Genomic DNA, 20,655 nt, shown 5'->3' with positions numbered 1-20,655 from the left:
TAATTTATGCCCCTGTAAATTTATTGGATGTTTTAATATTTAAATGACCTTTTGCAATTTGAACATTGTAAATGTCTGTACAGACTTATTAATCTATTGCACATATTTCAACTCAAAATAAAGATTAAAGAAAGGAAGTGTGCTCTACAATAAGCAGCTTAAGACAAGAATGGCTGTAAGTTTTACAAATTCCAGGAAAGTTATGGAGATGCATGTTTTACACAAGTGTATTCAAAGGTCTGGTACCAGTTCAGCAACAACACTAATTTTAAAGAAGTTATTGGTTTTGTTTATTATCTTGAGCATCATTTAGTTATTTAAAGAAGAATGCCACTTTTTACAAATTGTTTAAGCAGTGTACATCAGAAACATTTTTTTATAAATGACTTGAATCATGAGTGGAAGGAAATTCATGGAAGAGAACTTCCCCACCCCTTTACATATGCCTCCCAAAGCCTCTACAGAGGGTCAGGAGGCCCTCCTAAACCATGTAGGGTGCGTTATGAGAAACAAGTGGAAGAGGGGGCACTTGGTCACGATCAGGTGGGCACCCCTGTAGGTTTTCAGCAACTTTGACTGCTGTTTGTATAACGAAAAATTCACAAAATTTGGTTTGATCAAAAAACAAAAACTCCCTGATCAATTATTATTTGCAAGTGAAAACAACATGGTACCTGATCTGTAGTATGTTCCATATGTACTAATTGTTTTAAGGATCTTGTTTTTCATTCCAAAATTGAGAAAATAAATGCTTAATATGTAAAGAAGCTGAATATTGCAAGACCTTCATGTTTTATTCTTATTGCAATAGCCTTTTGTTAAAACTACTGGAAAACAGAAGGGAAAAAGATATCCTTGAAAACCAACTCTAAACATACATAAAATTCATGTTCAAACATTATATTAAACAATGCCCAGGCATGTGCAAAATGACCACAATCCAGCACAAATGTATGCTCACTTATAGTGGTATCAAACCAATGGAGCAGCAGACACAATTTTAAAAGTTAACTACAATGGGTTAGTTCCAGATTTAGATGTAGACAATAGAAGCTGCTTCCACTGTATTTTTCAGGATCTCGCCCTTCCACTTATCTTACCTTAAACAGCAGGATCACCTGAGCCTCTGTGTAGCATTGGGGTAGGGGGCTGGAAGGGCTGCTAGAGGTGGGAAAGTCTGCCTCTTTCAGCCATGTTGCATGCATCTTATTCTAGATTCAACCCATACATTTTTGCTGCTTCTCAAAACACCACACAACAGTATCCACTAAAACACTCAAAGAACATATAAACACCTATCTTCATTGCTTTGTTTTAGGCTCCACCCCTGCTGAGTTCCATGGTATTAAGCTTTGGGCAACTGGCGGTTGGGTTGCAATAGCCACAATTTGAAAAAATGTACCCAGCCCTGACTTTTTCAAACAGTCTTTACCATGTGACAAGCCACTATATTAAACTGAAGAAGGTGTACAGTGTAGAAGAGGGCTGCTGAAATTGCAAATTGTATGCCAAACATAGTCAAGCTCTTGGATGAATCTAATGAAGCTCTCTGAGTCCCTTACAGCCTCAAGCTATGTGTAGTTAAGACAAACCATTGATCTTGGTTTTGCCTAGATTTTATTACATGCTTGTATGATTCCAAAAGTCCAGGATAAAGTTCAAAAGATTCAGTCAATATAATTTGACTCCCTTTTGCTTTTGTACATTAATTACACATGGTTCAAGAAAACAGGATTCCAGCTAAGTCTAAAAACATCAAAAATGTACAACCCTTACTTTTGCAATGAATTAAATACTGTCCTGCTCTGTCTATAGGAATGTAGTCAGATTGGTTCATTCTGTTAAGTTAATTAAAAGAAAACCAGTAATTTAAGATATCTGAAGTTGCAGCGTTATGAGATAGATGGACGGATATTATATTACTCATAATAACTGCCCTATTTTTATTTTCTTGATATAAAGAGAAATTTCTATCATAGAAGAGCTGTAGGGCTGGTGAGCATGCATAAGATTGCACTGTTAGATTGGATCCAGCCCCCTATTTTTACATTGCAAAATGAACAGGTGTGCCAGGATTTAGGGAAGGCTCTCATATGGCATACAATCCTAAGGCTTTGTAAAAAGAAGCAAATACCACCAATGGTAAGAAAATAATATTGATGGAAATCAGAAGACCAAGGGGGCTTTCTATACATGGGGAAAGCCCCAAGGTGGCTGTGGATCTGCACTGCGTCAATTAGACGATGCAGGCACAGCTTCACAGTCACTGCAAAGCTTCTCCGCAATAGGGTTTCAAAAAGTCGGGGATTTACCCCGACTTTCAATTGGAGTGACATCAATGTGGCACTTTCGCCATCAGACGTTGCTCCGGTTACAATCTGGGGACAGTGCCTGGTGGAAGGCAACTGGCGATTGGTTTCCTTCCATCAGGAAGAAGACACCTGGATGACCACCCAGAAACCCCATGCTCCCTCCTCAGCGTTGGGTTTGGGAGGGAGATGGTGCCAACCCAGCACCATGAAGACAGCCCCTTAGGCTCCAATCCTATACACATTTACGTGGGAGAAAATCTAAGTAGATGTGCACAGGCTTGCACGATTAGACTTCTAACTATCACTGTTGCACTATAGTAAGATTATACTTGTTGGCACAGTAATGGCGATTTATCTGAGATATAACTTCTGTGCATGCTTCTTACTAGGAGTTAATTTCAAACGCTCTATAGCACCACTGTCAACATGGATACTATTCCCTTGCCACTAGTACCATATGAGCACCCTGACCTAAGGAAATACTTTCTGATACACCATAGTAGTTGAATTGCTAATAAATACTATGGTGCTTTTTCATGTATGCACTCTTAAGAAGATCCATCTTGTAAAAAACAATTGTTGAGTATAAGAACTGGCATTAACAAGGCTGCAGAAATAAACTAAAAATAAGAGGTTGGGGACTAGTCTAATTTTGGGAAGAATGATGTACAGATCATAATTGCTCATTGGTCTCCAAGTGTGGGTTGGCTCAGATGGATATTGTAATAGGTTTTTTTTTCACATTCAAGTGAAAAAATTGAGGTCTAAAAATGGAGATTTTAGACCTAAATAAAGTTCAGTAGAAAAATAAAAATATTTAAGGAACAAAATTGCTACAAATATATATAAAAAATCTTATACAACTTAATAAAAATCTCTAAAAGACCCTGTGGAAATCACTTCTCCTATTAAAAGACCTTTCATTGGTAGAGTTGCTATTCGCTCTTCTGTTAGGGAATGTTGTATTCAGATGGGAATAAGCTCCGTTGTTGCAGACTCCATAGGACCTATGGAAATGTCTGGGTGGTTCTTCAGAATGAAGCACAGAATGGAAGGTAACATCATGCTCATATTGTTCTTTCATCCGCTTTATTTTCTCTTGTGGGACACCATGGCTATTCCGTCTATATAAATGTAAAAAAAGTTGTAAATATATCACTATATCCAACTCTCTGATCAATTCATGCAACACATTTTTCTCTGCGCAAGTAGTCTCAACTTTCCCTAGGTTTATGCTTATGTGGACCAACAATCATAGAACTGGACAATGGAAAGCAAGAGTTTCCATACCTGCAATCATGTGAATTACTTTGTCCATCCCTATGACAGCCCTGTTCAGAAATTTATCACTGCAAACAGGAATGATTGGGGTGGTGTTGTGTGAGCTAGACCTAAAAGGGGACTCACACCCTCTAAAAGTGAACTCAGGAGCTGAGTGTTGACAGCTATGAAGCCAAAAGAGAAGGAAGTTTCAACATGACCAGGGATATCCTAAGGTTTGCAAAAATGCAAAAATATTAAGAAAAACTGTTGGAGTCAAGATATTCTGCACATTTTCTTGCAGATCCCATGTATTCTTGTAGTGGAAATGCTCTTGTGTGAGTGAGCATTGAGCACATAACTAGGGAAACCAAAGGCATACTTTGTGTTTATAATGCTTTTGTTCCATAGCATGGGCTAACAGAGAAATCCTCTTCCTCAGCTTTAGGAGTTCGGGGGAATATGAATGCCACACTTTTCTTCACTTGAAAGCATGCTGAATGACTAACAACTCAATGGCAGCAACTTTCAGTCATTCTTTGGATCACTCTTATTTCTAATGTCGTTATATTTACAATTGCTCTTTGTTGAGTTTGTGTAGGATGGATCCAGCTTTAGTCATGTTTTGAGTGGACCCACTGAAATCAATGGGACTTAATCATAACCATAAATAACTTAAGCTCCATTTATTTCAATGGGTCTGTTCTAAGTATGACTAAATTTGGATCCAGCCATGTGTGTTTAAATAACCTGAAATACTGAAAACTTAAAATGTAATGGAAATTGACATGTTTAAAAGAATATTGAAAAAGTGTGTTTAAATAAGTCTTTGTGGCAAACTACATTTGATCTGGTCTCATCCTCCAATTAACTGTTTTGCTTTACCTTTTGTAAGAATCAATATAGTTATCTACCTTGATTACATTGTTTAAAGGCTGTAATTCTATACTCAGTGAATATAATTAATTTTATTGGCACTGAGACCTGGGCAACCCAGTTGCACATTGGGTTGGATCCAGATTTAAGAGTGTGCAAACCAGACATCCAACGGATGTGTTTTTTTTCAAGCACCTCCCCCCCACACACACTCTATATTAATTATGGCAAGTAATGTACCTGGCTAGCTCCCGAACATTGAATTTCCAATGTGTATCTGGCTCTTGAAATATAACTTCGTAGCTGTTTTCATGTGCCTGATGTGAAAGAATGCACAATAGTGTCATAACAGAAAACTACATTTGTTTTCACCATACTGTGCTATATTTCCCATATTATATTTCATCATCATTACTACCACCACCACCACAGTAAAATATCTCCACTCACTTATTTGCAAATATGTAGACCTCTGGCCTACTTAATCAAGCCAAATCCATTCACTATCATGAAATCCAGTAGCTGGAAAAGAGAGATGTTACATTACCCACAATTTATGGAGGCCTAAATATATTATTTTTACAGTATATTAATTGGTATGAATCCAGAGAATAGAGCATGTCTTCCAATTCCAATCCTACGTTGCCAGTTGGCCATTTCGGTTATACCGGTATTTCTTCAATTGTAAGACGCCATCGATTGTAAGAAGCACACAAATTTCAGTACCACCAACAGAAAAAAACAAACTAAGACACACCCGCGATTCTAAGACGCACCCCATTTTTGTGTCTTAGAATTGAAGAAATAGGGTATATTTCCCAAGGAACAGACAACATTAACTCTAGTAATACCACAGCTCAGAATAATATGGCCACAGTATTAATACTATATAATTGATTTGGCATTCAGTAAATGTCAAAGTGATTTTGTGCAGCCCAGTGGCTTGCATTAATTTTAGAAGATTTCTAAACAAAATTGTGAAGGTAAAAATATGCGGTGACAAAGATTTCCAACATTGCCACTGTGTCTGACCGAAGTTGTTCATTTCTGACATAGTGGCTAAAATGTTCCTTCTCAAGAACAGCAGCAAAGCCTGTTAGACATGCAGCTCTCTGTAATTCTTTTGCTCTAAAGACAGCAGGTCTTGAGCTATGAATGCTGAAATAGTTGCCAGGTTAATAATGCAGAAGCTGTCAAAACTATATTAACCAAAAGGGGAGAAAGGGAACTTAGCAGACTGACCTAATTCTAGAGCTGGATTCACCAGTGATTTTTCAACCACTTATGGGGGAAGTCATCACATTTCGTTATGAGTGGCAGGTACTATCTCACCAGGTGCCCGTGACAGGCACAAAACAATCTGCAATGTGCACTGTCTTCAAATAATATCCACCCATTGCAGTTTGAGTGCTAAATTCGCAGGAATGGTAGTGCAACCTGGAGGGAAGAGACCAGTGTTCCCTGCAACAAAAGAGTTACTGAGAACATGCTCTTTTCAGAAAATAAGAATTATGTGTATATATCAGCAAAGGGTCCTTTAAAGGTGTCACTAACCCCCAACCGAATTAAATTATTTCCTTACACAGAGCACATACTTGGCCGGCATAAGATCTTTGGCATCTCCAGCCATTTTGGGTAGCAGGGCCAAGAAAGACCTGCATCTTGGAGAGCTGCTGCTAGTCATACTGTGACAGATGGACCAAAGTCTGACTCGATAAAAGCCACTAGCTATGTAGAAGGTTAGCACGTTTCCAGGAATGTATTACACAATGCATTCAATATCTACAGATATATTCCATTAGAAAAGGATGTGAACTTCTGCCCCATGGCTCTAATCTAGCACACACAGCCTCTTTGGTGTTTGACTTCAAAGCCCCACTCTGCTATTATTTCCATTCTCACATCGGAGAGAACAGCAGGGATTCAGGCAAAAGGTAGGAGACTCTGCTGGTACTGGGGTGAACAGCCAGGCTTCCCAGCACCAGCCAAGTGACTTCACATGGTGCATGCTGCCTTCGTTGGGACAATGTGCACCACACAAAGCCAGTTACCAGCCTGCTTCTCCCGGCACTGACTCAGTCTTTCTCTGTGTCTTGAGGGGGTATGATGTCAGTGGTCACGCCCACTGACATCCTCTGGGCTGCAGAGATCCTAGAGGGGTAAATGTGGGGAGGGAGGGCATACAGTTCTGCACCCCTGCCTTAGAATTATAAGTGGTTTCTGGAATCAGAATTATTCAGAATCCTAGCATTTCAAAGAAAACCAAGTAGCTAAATACAAAAGCAGTCATGTTGGCCAGAACAAAATCCCTAAAGCCATATTATTGTAATAACTTTATTAGGACAACAAAAAGATCACAAAAATATGCAAGCTATCAAGATTTATACATTTATTTATTGCATTTTTATACCGCCCAATAGCCGAAGCTCCCTGGGTGGTTCACACAAGATCTCTAGATCTCTTCATTAAGTAAAATTTGCCTGATTTGTATCTCAAAAGTTTGCACATTTTTTATGATCTTTGGATTGACATAATAAAAGTTAGATGTAACCCAATGAAAAGGGAGCTTTGAGTAGGGTAGAACACAAAATGTTCTAGGGCTTGGGCAAAATGGAATTTCTACAAACAAAAAGATGCACGTTACAAAATCTTTTCTGTGTAACTCAGTAGCTATGGATAGTGTTAGCAATTCACCTCTCCGACCCATGGCTAAATATTAAGAATGACAACAGGTCATAGTTTTCCCTACCATTATCACATATGGCTTCATTTCCCAAGCGTGGATGTTGGTATTATCAATAATAACTGGGGATTTCCCATTCTTCATTGCTTTACGTGCTGTAATATAATAATGTAAATATTTTAAAAGACCAGACAATCAGTTGAACCAGTCATCCTGTACCTTATACAGTTTTCCTAAATAAATCCTCTTGGGATCCAATATTTCTCAAAACAAGTATGCCGTGAATGTAGCGAATAAGTGAGTGCCTTTGAAGAGGCAATTTATTCTTATGTTTTTCCTCTGTTTTCTTTTCAGTTCCTTATTTTCCATCCCTGTTAATGCCAGATATGGAGTAACAGCCATTTCAAACAGGGAATAAAAAGGGAAGGAGACATTGGCCCTGGATAAAAGAATTCAGGCATTTGTATAACCAAGAATCTCAGAAATATATGGGTGGCCATGCTGGAAAAGAATGATCAGGATTGCAGACAAAATACATTGGGAGGGCACCAGGTTGGGGACAGCTTTTCTAAGTTATGGAGGCCTTTTCTATGGTGGAGCCTCCATTTTGGCCATCCTGAAGGAGACATGACTGGTGTTGACTTCGTTTTCTTTTTGGTGCCAAATTAATAGTTTCTATTTGCCCAGGCATTTAAAACCTTAAATGCCACCATTTTCATCCCAGTCCAGATGATTTTACATCAATTGCATTTGGCTTGTTTGTTTGGTGGCTGAATTGGTTCTATGCTTTGTGGTTGTAATCTTATAAATATATTGTATTTGTTGTTATAGTCAATATGTACACAGTCTTGTTGATGAAAGAGTGGTTTAGAATTTGTCAAAATAAAAGTGCTCAGTCATACTGGGGTCATCATAAATACATTTCAAAAGTGGAGGCAACAAAAATGTGGACTTTCTTACACAAAACATTTGAAAACAATTGTCTTCTTCATGCAATGTTCTTTTTTATATACTGAAAACTATGGGCAGACCCACACAATGGCCTGGTTTAGATGTACATATTTTGGCTTATTAAGTACAAACCTTGTGCTCTCACACACACACTCTTCACGCTACTCCTTCCCTCCTCCCTTTGCAGCTTGCCACAATTAATCCATTATTGGGTTTTCAATTATCTTCAATTGTCCATAATTACCAATAATATCTAAACCAGTAAACTATGGTTACTAGTATTGCAACAAACTAGGATTGTAAACTACAGTTTCAAGTTTGTTTAAGATCACAGTTTATTCCAATCCTGGTAACCATGGTTTTCTGGTTCAGAAACGGTCAAAAAGTAGAGTTAATTGAAAACATCCTGGGTTCACTGCAGCATGCCAAGAAGAAAGAGGTAAAAGTCAGTACAAGAATGAAGTACACCGGGGGTGGGGGTGGGATATAAACACAGTGTACAAGGCTGAAGTGTACATGATGTACTTCTGAACTGGGCCACACGGTTACAATTTGGTAAGCTTTATAGGATTTAAATAAAATTATTCTCTGGACAGATATAGACCCTAAGTTACCTGTTGTTATTTCTATTCAACATTTTCCTGGGAATGGCCAATATTAATCCAAGTTGATTTGGATGATAGGAAAGAGGGATACTAAGGGATTCTTCTCCTGGTCCTGCTTTTCATGTTAAAAAGTAAAGGGAAGATAACACATGGGGATGATGCAGAGTTAGAAACATAATGTGTAAACAAATTGCAGTTTGTTCAGTGGCAGCGGGCATGCTTATTTTTAGTATAAAATATTTATCTTAAGGGCATACATTTGTCTCCTAGGTTTCTAATAGCAGTAGCAGCAGCAATGTAAACTGTTTAGAGAACACACATTGTGCAAGTCATTGTTACATTAGGCATATTTATAATAATCCACGTTAAGCATATTTGTGCACGTACCAAAGGACATACTTTAGGCCATAAATAATAAGCATATCACATTTTCTCTGTAGGATGAGAGTTACTATTAAGTATTGTGTTTTAATCAACTTTGAAAGCCACTTTGATAGAATGAGTAGTGCAGAAGCAACAGACATTAACTTATAATGAAGATCTGAGATGACAGGTGAAGAGTAGATGGAAGGCAAAACCTAGTATCCAATTCTAGGACTGATTGTACTTGCCTCTTTTCTGGTTCCAGTGGTGTGCTTCTTCCAGAGAATCGGGATCAAAAACATAGCTGCCATCCTCCATGAAGTAGTCATCAGTGCTGAAAATGGCTGCACTGGGAAATTCACGTTTCAGTTGCCTGAGTAAAGGACAAAACAGTTGTGCATGGATCAACAAGGAATGATGGTTTTCATTTTCCAACCACCCCTGTGCACTGTAATTGGGGCTCAAATTATCCCAGTGCAATTTGAGTGAAATCGCCAAATTAACATAAAATCAGCTGGAAATGAGGTTGAATCCATCACAGAACAATCAACCTGTTATTATAAGAAAATACATGGTGTATATATGAAGTACCATAAGTTGGAGAGAGAAAATTGCAAATTTGATCCCTTTGGGATCAGTTATTTCTGTGGTGTTTGATCAACAGTTGCTGTTTCACTTCTTGCAACCACTGATTGATTAATATGATGTCATGAATATAAATGCACCTATTGTAGAGAGAAATCTGACTCCAAGTACTCTATCTGGAATTTTGCTCCCCATCCATCTTATAGCATGTTACTCCTCCCCTATTATTTTCACATGTGCATGTATGCTTGCATTTTCTGAAGTTAACATGGAAAAAGCCCTAAATAGATGGTACATTAAGACCACAATAGTTGCAAAGACAGAGTGCTTTAAGAATGCAGGTCATTTTTAGCAGGGTAGTATTAATAAAATAATGAGAATTAGTAGAACTTGAGTTATTTTCCATATAGTAAATATTATGTGAACAACGGTTACTATTTCTGAGCTAACTTGAAAAGAGGAATTTTCTAAGTAAACGAACAACCTCTACGAAACTAAAGTGTCTCTTGCTGATTCAATTTTATCAAGTGAGTTTTGCCCACTAATGGAAAAAGTTATGAAGCATGTTCTGCTATATTAATTTTAGGAAGTATGAGCAGTTTGGTCAAAAACTCTGTGTGAACAGATATATGAATGCTTGGCTCCTTCTCATCCTTGTTGGGTATTTGTTCCAGCTTCTTCTACGTGTAGTCAAAAACTAACTCCTCAATAAAAAGTGACTTTATATGAGGTCGCATTGGTGCCTCAAGCCCCCACTATCCTACACTTATGCCGGGTTGTCCCCATGGCAAGGAGCTAGCGCAGGGTTTGAAACCATCAGAGGGAGGAGGAGCCACTGCCGCCACCCCACCCCACCCCATTCCATTCTTCTTTGCAGTGCTGCACCACTGCACCATGCGTCCCCCCATTTCCCCCCCACTGCAGTTTCTCACCCACCATTTCTTGACAACAGAATACGCCGAGGCGTTCAAGTGGTCAATTGGCTTGCTGGCCTGCCCTCTCCTCCCTGTCCAGTGATGGCAACCAATTAAGGGTTAGGGTTGGCCAGGACACCCCTGCGACGCAACACCGGAGCAAGGCGACAGCCAGCCAGATTAATAACTTGGACTGGAAGGTCTGGTCATATAAGGCCAATTCTACCCACTTGTATTGACTGCCTATATGTTTCTAAGCCAAATTCAAGGTGCTGGTCTTGGCCTATAAAGCTTTACATGGCTCACGACTGCAATACCTGGCAGATTATCTCTCCCAAACTGAATATTCCAAGACACTATGATCAATATCTAAGGCTTCCTCCAAGTGTCACCTCCAAGGGAGGCTCAGAAGGTGGCAAAAAGAGGATCTTCTCAGTGGTGCCCCCGCCCCCAACTATGAAATAAGAGCTGCCCATGAAGGCCTGCCTGGCGCTGACACTGTCCTCTTTTCAGTGCCAGATTAAAAGTGCCCTCTACTCCCAGGCATTTAATGGCATATGATGGGCATTTACGTCTGCTGTCTTGAACATATCTATTATTTTTTTAAAAAAATATTTACTGAAATTGTATTCAACTGTTTAATTTTTTAAAAATACTGTTTTTATCATAATGTATTTTATCATGTTGTGTTTTTTTAATTGTTGGAAATTGTCCAGAGAGCTTCAGCTATGGGGCAGTATAGAAATGAAATAAATAAACAAAATAAATTTATTAAATTTTTATCCGACTGTTCCTCCAAGGATGTTCTCCCCTCACCCCTTTTATTTTCAGAATTATCCTGTGAAGTAAATTATGCTGAAAATGATTGATCCTAGGTTACCCACTGAACATTGTGGCTCAGCAGAGATTTTAACATGGGTATTCCTGGTCCTAGTAGGATAATCCAACTTCAACACTGTACTAAGGATGAGCAGGTCTTACAACAGCACAGCATAGTAGCAAGCATCCAGGCAGCATTAGATCACAACCATTGAGGACAGGACTCCTTGAGCTATCATTTTGTAACAAACTAAGAACTATCCAAACCGTTTTCAACTCCACTGCAGCTGAGTGTGACTGGTAAGGTAGTTCTATATAGTTAGTACTTTCTCCAAAAACAAAATCACACACCATCATGTAGGGATGATATAAGCTCACATGCTAAGATGAGTAGGTACACATCCTAATCTCCTGTCACTTAGGATAAACTGCATTCATTTGAGGGTAACACTTCAAGCTCAAGGCATGAAAATCTGTTTGCCAGACTATCACACTGTTAATGAACTTGAACTAACTTGCGTACAGATAAGAGGCAGCAGTGTCTATTCAACAGGACTTGACTTCTCTGCTCTTATGAGATATTATTAATAAATGTGATGCCATCTATCTCTAGCATAAAGTTTGCTCTTGACAAATGGCAGTAATGGAGAACAGAAATGTATCAGACTTCTCATGGAAGAGATTTGTTGAAAAAGGTAATGCTACAACAATGGAAACTAGATGTTTGGAGATAGTGTCACCAGCAACCTCTCTGTCAGTGCACTCAAAGCTACCTCCCCAAAGCGAGTTAGGAATTCTGATATGGACAAAGGGCTGAGCTGCAAAACGCAGCAGTCACTTATCTTGTGGAGCAGCTGCAGAGGCAGGGCTCACTTTGGGTTATCAATAAGTAAAAGGAGAAGCCAGCAAGCCAAGGACGAGGAGGTGCAGGGAACGCTTATCAAATCTGCAGCCGACACAAAATTGGGTGGGATAGCTAATACCCTGGAAGACAGAAACAAACTTCAAAGTGATCTTGATAGGCTGGAGTGCTGGGCTGAAAACAACAGAATGAAATTTAATAGGGATAAATGCCAAGTTTTACATCTAGGAAATAGAAACCAAATGAAAAGTTACAAGATGGGGGATACTTGGCTCAGCAATACTACAAACGAGAAGGATCTTGGAGTTGTTGTAGATAACAAGCTGAATATGAGCCAACAGTGTGATATGGCTGAAAGAAAGGCAAATGCTACTTTGGGCTGCATTAATAGAAGTATAGCTTCCAAATCACGTGAGGTACTGGTTCCTCTCTATTCGGCCCTGGTTAGGCCTCATCTAGAGTATTGCGTCCAGTTCTGGGCTCCACAATTCAAGAAGGACACAGACAAGCTGGCGCATGTTCAGAAGAGGGTGACCAGGATGATCAGGGGTCTGGAAACAAAGCCCTATGAAGAAAGACTGAAATGACTGGGCATGTTTAGCCTGGAGAAGATTGAGGGGAGAGATGATAGCACTCTTCAAATACTTAAAAGGTTGTCACACAGAGGAGGGCCAGGATCTCTTCTTGATCATCCCAGAGTGCAGGACACAGAATAATGGGCTGAAGTTACAGGAAGTCAGATTCCGGCTGGACATCAGGAAAAACTTTCTGACTGTTAGAGCAGTACAACAATGGAACCAGTTACTTAGGGAGGTTGTGGTCTTTCCCACACTAGAGGCCTTCAAGAGGCAGCTGGACAACCATCTGTCAGGTATGCTTTAGGGTGGATTCCTGCATTGAGCAGGGGGTTGGACTCGATGGCCTTATAGGCCCCTTCCAACTCTACTATTCTATGATTCTAAGATAAATGGGCAAGCCTGAAGTCATTGCCTTCATGATCATTCATCACTAAACTCCCAACTTTTTAAAATACGCTTTGCTTATAATATACTTACTGTAAAATTTTGTGCAACAATACTAAATAAATGACACTTCATATTTTCATTACCTCTTCCCCACAGTGGATATGAACTATATGTCACACTCATGCTAGCTGATAACACATACAAAGCTATACATTCCAGTGATTTTGAGGAGGGATGAGTAATTGGTTAATCAGCAATCCAGATCTGGACCTCCTATATATATACTTTATTAGCCACCTTGCCCAGCTTTCCCCAACCTAGTGCCCACCAGATGTGTTGGACTGCAACTCCCATAATTCCCAGGCAGCGTGGCTAATTCTCATGCTGGCTGAGAATTACGAGTTGTAGTTCAACACATCTGGAGAGCATCAGGTTGGGGAAGGCTGATCTAGCTAGTTGATATAATGGTAAGTACTTGCACTTATGAGAAAACATACAGCTGGATCTCAGCACCAATATTGTTTTGACTTTTCAGACCTCCATAGAATATTCTTGCCAGGTTGCATAATGGCGTCCTGTATCACTGATTGGCATTTTGTGTACAATCAAGAACATTGGAAGCTTATTCTCAGATCAAAAACTTTGTGCTACCATAAAGTGAACTGAATAGTCAGAGATGAAGTTTTAAGAAAACAACAACCATTCACACCAAAATCTGCCTAGTAACCTGTAACTTTTCTACTCTTGATCCTTCTCACAATTAAGCCCTAAGCAATTTGGGACCAGGATACCTGAGAGAGCACCTTCACCCTTACCAACCTGCCCAGTCACTGAGGTCATTGGAGGGCATGCTCCCGGTGGTTCCAAATGGACCTTTGGCCTGATTTGAGCCCACCAGGAGAAGAGCCTTTAGTGTGGTGGCCCCTTCTCTTTGGAAATCCCTGCTCCTGGAGGTCAGGCAAACACCAACAATATGCTGCTTCCAGCACCTCCTGAAAACAACTCTTTGCCAGGAAGCATTCCTCAACTGACCAGCCATTGTATTTATTGGTACTTTGTTTTAAATTGAACAATTTTACTTTGCTGTTTTAATCTTCTTTCTTTTACTGTTTTGTTCCTATATTCACCACTCCAGAATCTATTTTAGATATGGAGCAGTATATAAACATTGTAAATAAATAAATAAAATGTGAAATGTGTTTATAATAGCAGCTAAAATCATTAAGCATACTAAGGCACAAATTAAAAATGGCTTAGCCTGGTGCTGAGGATTGCAACATAGAAGAAAGACCGAGGGGACAGGAGCAGGCCGAGGAAACATCGGGGCCTGCTCCTGTTGGACTCTTCCCCCACCCCCACAGGGCAAACTGCCATCTTGGCCCTGTGGGGAAGAAGAAAGACCAAGGGGACAGGAGCAGGCCGAGGAAACATCGGGGCCTGCTCCTGTTGGACTCTTCCCCCACCCCCACAGGGCAAACTGCCATCTTGGCCCTGTGGGGAAGAAGAAAGACCAAGGGGACAGGAGCAGGCCGAGGAAACATCGGGGCCTGCTCCTGTTGGACTCTTCCCCCACCCCCACAGGGCAAACTGCCATCTTGGCCCTGTGGGGAAGAAGAAAGACCGAGGGGACAGGAGCAGGCCGAGGAAACATCCGGGCCTGCTCCAGTTGGACTCCCCTCCTTCAGGAGCAGGACAATCCCATCAGCCCTTTTCCCAGTCCACTTAATTTCTCTCTCTCTTTACCTCTTCCCTCCTGAACTCCTTTTCCTTGTGTGTCATGTCTTTATTAGACTGTAAGCGTGAGGGCAGGGACTGTCTTTTTTGCTAAGTGTAAGCCGCTCCGAGAGCCTTTTTTGGCTGAGGAGCGGGGTATAAATATGATAAATAAATAAATAAACATAGGTGCCCAGCACACCTCTTTAAGGAGGCATTCCAAAATTGGAGTGCCACTGCTGAAAAAGCCATCACCAGTGATAGAACCTAAAAAGCACTTATCCTTATATGCATACAGGTGTATACAGAGGTGGAAGGGATCACTTATTCAGGGAGTAGAGGCGGTAAAGAGCAGTTCAGCTAACCCATGTTCCAAACAGAATGGATCTTTAAGCTGTCTTGATTTCTAGGTAACTGTGGGAACAGTGTAGCCTATGAAGTCTGCATGGCCTGCTTTTTCATGTTGATACACTGGTGTCCTGGAAGAAAGCATCTTCTTTTTCTTCCCATCATTAGTGCTCCCAGCTCTTCCCTTTTACTGCTGTCAGCTCCTTTAGAGGAGAGATGAGGGAGCCAGCTGTTAAGACATCAAGCGTGGTGAGATCTTGCCACCAGCTGAACAGTATTTAGCCAGGCTACTGTGGCACTCTTTTAAATATGCTTAGCTTATAATATACATGCCACTGTAAGTTTTGTGCAACAATACTAAATACAATAAGACCAGCATTAGTAGCATGGATTTTATTTTTGTTCTTTTTGGTCTGTTAATTTGGGTTTTGCTTAGCACTTCAATTTCTTTTACATTTAAACTGCACCGAAATTTAATATTGAATTCCTTTTACAATTTTAAAATCATGTTTATTTGAAATTTTTGTTGATGTTTTGTAACAAAATGTTTGTTCGTTCAAATATTGTTTTTCAATAAGTTAAACCAGGTTTGCATGTAATAAGAAGTGACGCGCATTCCTCATCTCTCACCCTTGCTCCTGCTCCAATTACACAGCCACAGGCAAGATACCTCTGGTGGTGAATTTACTGCCCCCGTTTTCTGGTGTGCATGCTCCATTATGGAGACATCTGAAGTGCATAACAATAGAGAAGTGGGGTGGAGGGATCCACCTGTGCCAACCACAAGCATAGATGAAACAGTTGAAGATTTTATTGGATTTTATTTATAAATGTGGGTGGGTGGTGAGGACCGGGCAACCTCCAATGCTGCTCGGTCTGCATTCCCTCTTGTGTCCTCCTCTGGCTGCCTCATTCCTTCCCCGCCATTTTTATTTTTAATTATATGAATCTGCGGAGCTCCGCATATATAGAGCTTACTGAATTTAAACAAATGCAGGGCAGCCAGATGGAGGAAATGTTCCCCCCACATATGAATCTGCAGAGCTCTGCAAATAGGACTCGATAAATTTAAAAAAGGGGAGAAGAATGGCCCCGTTTCTTTCTCCCCTTCCCCGGGGGAGGAATGGCCCCATTCCTTTCTCCACCCTGGTCCTTTTTTTTAACTTTTCAAGAGACGCCAGGCAGGAAAAATCGCATTTTCCTGCCTTCCTGTGCAGATGCTGGGAAGGAAGGCAAGTGTGGGTGCAAGGCACCTCCTGGCACCAAAGCGCCTCCGTAAAGACGGGGCTCAGGAGTAGTAGCCATTGATAGCCTTCTCTTCCATGAATTTGTCCAGTCCCCTTTTAAAGCCATCCAAGGATTACCAAATTTAAGTTTTCTTTGTTTTGTTTTACTAAAACCTTGAGATCCAGCAGCTGGACCATGATGCAAAAGACAAATGCAAGGATTTAAGGAATTCAGAAACCAGGAATTGGCTGTGAGGAGTAGAACTGATAATGGACCATACAATCCTCCTAGACATAAATCCGCTCCTGTTTCCTCCAAGCTTTCTTCATTCCAGCAGTGTTTTTTAGCTCATCATTTGTAAAGTTCTTGTAGTGGTTTAAAATGTATGTGCATTTTGCATGTTTTTGTGGTTTTTAATTTTTGTATATCTTTTGTATATCTGTTTTTATCTTATGTGAACTGCCCAGAGAGCTTCGGCTATGGGGCAGTATACAAATGCAATAAAATAAATAAATAAATAAAATAAGTTGGTGGCCATCACTACATCTTATGAATTCCATCGTTTAACTATTCACTGTGTGAAGAAGTACTTCCTTTTATCTGTCCTGAATCTCCCACCAATCAGCTTCATGAGATGACCCCAGGTTCTACTATTATGAGGGGGGAGCCTCCCTATCCATTTTATCCACACCATGCATAGTTTCTACATAGTTTTGTATAATCCTGCATAATTTTGTACATGTGCTGACTTCCACACTGACTTCAGTGCTTGGGTGCAATCATTGCATGCAGAAGTACCTGATACAGAGGTGAACAGGACATAGCTATCTGTGCATGCTGGGGCTCCTATGTGTGGAAGAGAAGGCTTAGGTTGACCCATTCCAACAGAAGTAAATACTATACACCAGAGGTGGGCAACCTGTGGCTCTCCAGATGTTTTCGGCCTTCAACTCCCATCAACTCTAGCCAGCATAGTCAATGGCAAGGAATGATGGAAGTTGTACGTCAAACCATTTGGACGGCCTACGTTTCCCACTCCTGCTGTAAGCACTTGCTGTCTTACCTTAAACGTGATCATTGTACAGTAAAGATATTTATCAACTGATTTCACAAGGCTCAGTATCTGAGGGTGGAACTACATATTCCATTTGTTCCATATGTCCGCAAAACCTGATTGCTTCTTCTCCAACTTAAGCATGATTTCCAGTAAGGAGACATCAGGAAGAAAGTGCTTAACTCTTCCCTTCAATGGTGCTATTAGGACAGAAAGTTTGGGCAGAGGCTCACCACATTTTGAAGTGAAATGATAAACATTATCACCTAAAGAACATGCGCCTCCCTGCAGGAGACCATTATGTCCCGAGTCTAAAATTATCTAGCTGCATTGATGCTTCCTTTGCCCATCACTTTTCTGCCAACATATTTTCAGTATGATTAAGTGCTTATGGTGATCTCCACATATATCATAACCTCCTCCGAAAACAAGTCACACGAAAACCAGAGCCTGTGCTCATGTCAAACTGTTTGCATGACTGATTTGCAGGAAGCACATTTTGAGAGCCAATACAAATGAAAAATAAACTGTCTCCAAGCAACAGGACTCGTCATAAGAACTGATACTGATCTGTGTGCTTGTTAGAAACAAAACTGCATGCTCTTTAAAAGCAGCAACAGAACAAGACCAGTGCTCAAAAACAAAGGATGGTAGACACCATTATATTTTAGCTCAGCTCAATTTACTTTTATTGACATGAAAGGATACACAAGTTGCCAAACTTGCTTCAGGCATTGGTGTCCTAATTCAGGACTTGACCTTAAAGAAACCTAACATGCACAACTTGTAATCCAATAAACCAAATGCAGCTCAAAAACCATTTTTATTTAAACATGTTTTTCTTGAATGACAAGCCACCGTTTTATTGGCATAACCTGACTTTAAATATTTTTATTTTGTATTTTGACTGTTTTTTTTTTTTGTTCGCCACTCAGGAATCTTGCTAGATACAGAGCAGTGTATAAATTTGGTACGTAAATACAATAAATAACTACTGTGAACCATGGCAGCCCCACAAAGAGCTCAGTAAATCTCCTTCCTGCTTTTGCTTCCTGCCAAACAGATTTGAGGTGTGGGGGCTGCCGTGAGCCATGCAGGCAACAATATTTGGTTGGTAGGTGCATTGGCTGGTCATAGGGTGCATTGGCTGGTCATAAATTGCACAACCCTGGCTTAAAGAATGTGTAAATACGTTCTACTATTTTATTTTATTTTATAGGCTTCTGGTCCACTCAAATCTCTGAATTAAAGACGTGGGGCAGCAAAAAGAAGAAAACACAGCAGGTAAGAGTTTCACTGCCTCAAACCCATTAGAGCCATTCTTACCAGATCCATCCTCGTGACAGAATGACGAGTGAGGGTAAAATGCAGAACCATTAAAAACAACCAGTGTGTTTGTGCTTTCCATGCAATGCTTTCTGCCCTCAGCCCAAGTATCTAGTTGATGATTTCATTAGCCTGTGTTCTGACAAGGCAGAGCCAAGCCATACTGAGGCCCCATAATGATAGAGAAATTCTGGATAGGAATTATTCATGCCCAAAGACCCAAATAGCAGGAAAACACACCCTTACCAGTCCCATCACGTTTACATTTTATCTTTTATGTTGGCAGTAGCAGAAATTAGAACAAATGAAAGGATGAGATCACTGGCCACAATTACAAAAGGAATTTGCTTCTGGACAGGGACAATTGTGAAAGCACCCCTCTCCAGATCCTGTTCTTGCTTTCCTGATCTACTCTGAAGTCCTCTTTTAAATACCTACCATTACCAGCACCAACTCTTTCCAGCTGTGTTCCTTTTCCTTGACAACTGACAGCTAAAAGTTGAAAAGATTCAGCTTTTCCCAACATAGTGATACAGTGATGTGGAAATACATTTATTTAATATCCACTAATTAAAGGGACAGAAGCCCTGTCAGAAAAAGAACCTACATCCTTCTTGCACCTTTCCATTATTTTGACACACGGAGGCAAAACATCCCAGGTTACTCAAGCTCGATTTCCTCAGTCTTCAGCCCCATCACCTATTGAAAGATTCAGCACCGAAGAAGTACGCCTAGAAAAGGAGTCACTGCCGCTTTATGTGGGTGAGGAGGGGTGTTTACCTGGCCAGGGTACTTTTCCCGGAACCGGGCAGGCCTCGGAGCAAGTAGAGGCTTTTGCTGAAGCGACGCCTGCGAGGAGGCCTCCGGCCTTGGGCACGGGGCTGCTGGAGGCTGAGGCCTTCGAGGGCACGGACCAGGCTGTCTTCCATAGCGGAGCAACAGCAGCCGCTGCGGAAGCCCGTGGTGAGCCACAGAGTGTTTACATTGTACTCGCCTCGTGACTGGGACGGGCGGAGCCGGTTAACTCCGCCCCCCCAAAGCCGGTGACAGCCTCCAGGGGCAAAGGGGAAATGGTGTCGCTACTCCGCCCCGACGGCTGAGGTGGCAGAAGCAGCCTGCGTGTAAAGCTTGTCCGCCGCTCTTCCCTCCTTCGCGCAGAAGCCCTCTGAGGGAGCTGCAGTCAGAGCGCAGCGAGGATGGGCGGAGCCTCCGGGCTGTGGTTTCTCTGAAAGGCCGATTTCAACCCCGGAAAATGGGGCGCCAGAAATTCTGATTTGTGCGCATGGCCTAGCAGGAAGCACCGCTGGGTCGTCTTTTCTTTCCCCTCCGCTTTCATTTAAGCAAATAGCCCACAGAAGCCTCTGCAAGGCCGCGTCCCCTGCCGGCCCGTGGGCCTTCACCGTTTCATTGTGCGCAGTGGGGCTTGCTTGCTCCCATACACGTGGGAATTGTGTTGTAGCCTTAAGCGCCGTTCCTGGAAGCGAGGATCTCCCTTGGTCGGCTGCTGCAGCCCATAAGATAAGCCTCATTCCTGAAGGCCATCCTAAAAGAATTCATACTACTATTCTAGCCTGGGTGCGTGTTTTTGTTTTACCTCAGTAGTGATGTGCTGGCCCCACACGCTAGTGCAGTTATTAATGTGACCCAGTATCCAACGCTGAACTCAGCTGTGAGTTTTTGCCACTAACGATCTACTCCTACCTATTATTATTTATTTATATAGCACCATCAATGTACCTACGTTTACTCAAAACTATGCCCCATCTTGTTCAACAGGACATGCTCAAGTCAT

At 41.1% G+C, this 20,655-nt stretch overlaps 1 protein-coding gene and 1 long non-coding RNA gene across 2 annotated transcripts; both read right to left on the bottom strand.

The window, feature by feature from the left end:
* Positions 1-3: 3 nt before the first annotated feature.
* Positions 4-19,854, bottom strand: N4BP2L1 (NEDD4 binding protein 2 like 1). The gene is made up of 5 exons (XM_063126982.1): positions 19,644-19,854; positions 9,299-9,423; positions 7,198-7,286; positions 4,689-4,765; positions 4-3,436 (listed from the first exon to the last, which is right to left on the bottom strand). Exons 1-5 carry the CDS (start codon positions 19,790-19,792, stop codon positions 3,190-3,192), a joined length of 687 nt encoding a protein of 228 aa, XP_062983052.1. The 5' UTR covers positions 19,793-19,854; the 3' UTR covers positions 4-3,189.
* LOC134399129 (uncharacterized) lies at positions 18,198-19,636 on the bottom strand. The gene is made up of 2 exons (XR_010025481.1): positions 19,199-19,636; positions 18,198-19,026 (listed from the first exon to the last, which is right to left on the bottom strand). It is a non-coding gene; the product is annotated as an uncharacterized LOC134399129 (long non-coding RNA).
* Positions 19,855-20,655: the final 801 nt, after the last annotated feature.

Source organism: Elgaria multicarinata, chromosome 5 (genome assembly GCF_023053635.1).
Source record: "Elgaria multicarinata webbii isolate HBS135686 ecotype San Diego chromosome 5, rElgMul1.1.pri, whole genome shotgun sequence".
Classification (NCBI taxonomy): Eukaryota; Metazoa; Chordata; class Lepidosauria; order Squamata; family Anguidae; genus Elgaria; species Elgaria multicarinata.
The sequence above is the reverse complement of the archived record's forward strand: the minus strand, read 5'-3'. Positions and strand labels throughout refer to the sequence as shown.

Coding starts and splice junctions, on each gene's coding strand:
- N4BP2L1 (XM_063126982.1), bottom strand. CDS start 19,792: ATGGAAGACAGCCTGGTCCGTGCCCTCGAAGGCCTCAGCCTCCAGCAG. Junction 4,766..7,197: donor TGAAGCCATATGTGATAATG/GTAGGGAAAACT, acceptor CTTTCACATCAG/GCACATGAAAACAGCTACGA. Junction 3,437..4,688: donor AATGTTCGGGAGCTAGCCAG/GTACATTACTTG, acceptor ACATTTATATAG/ACGGAATAGCCATGGTGTCC.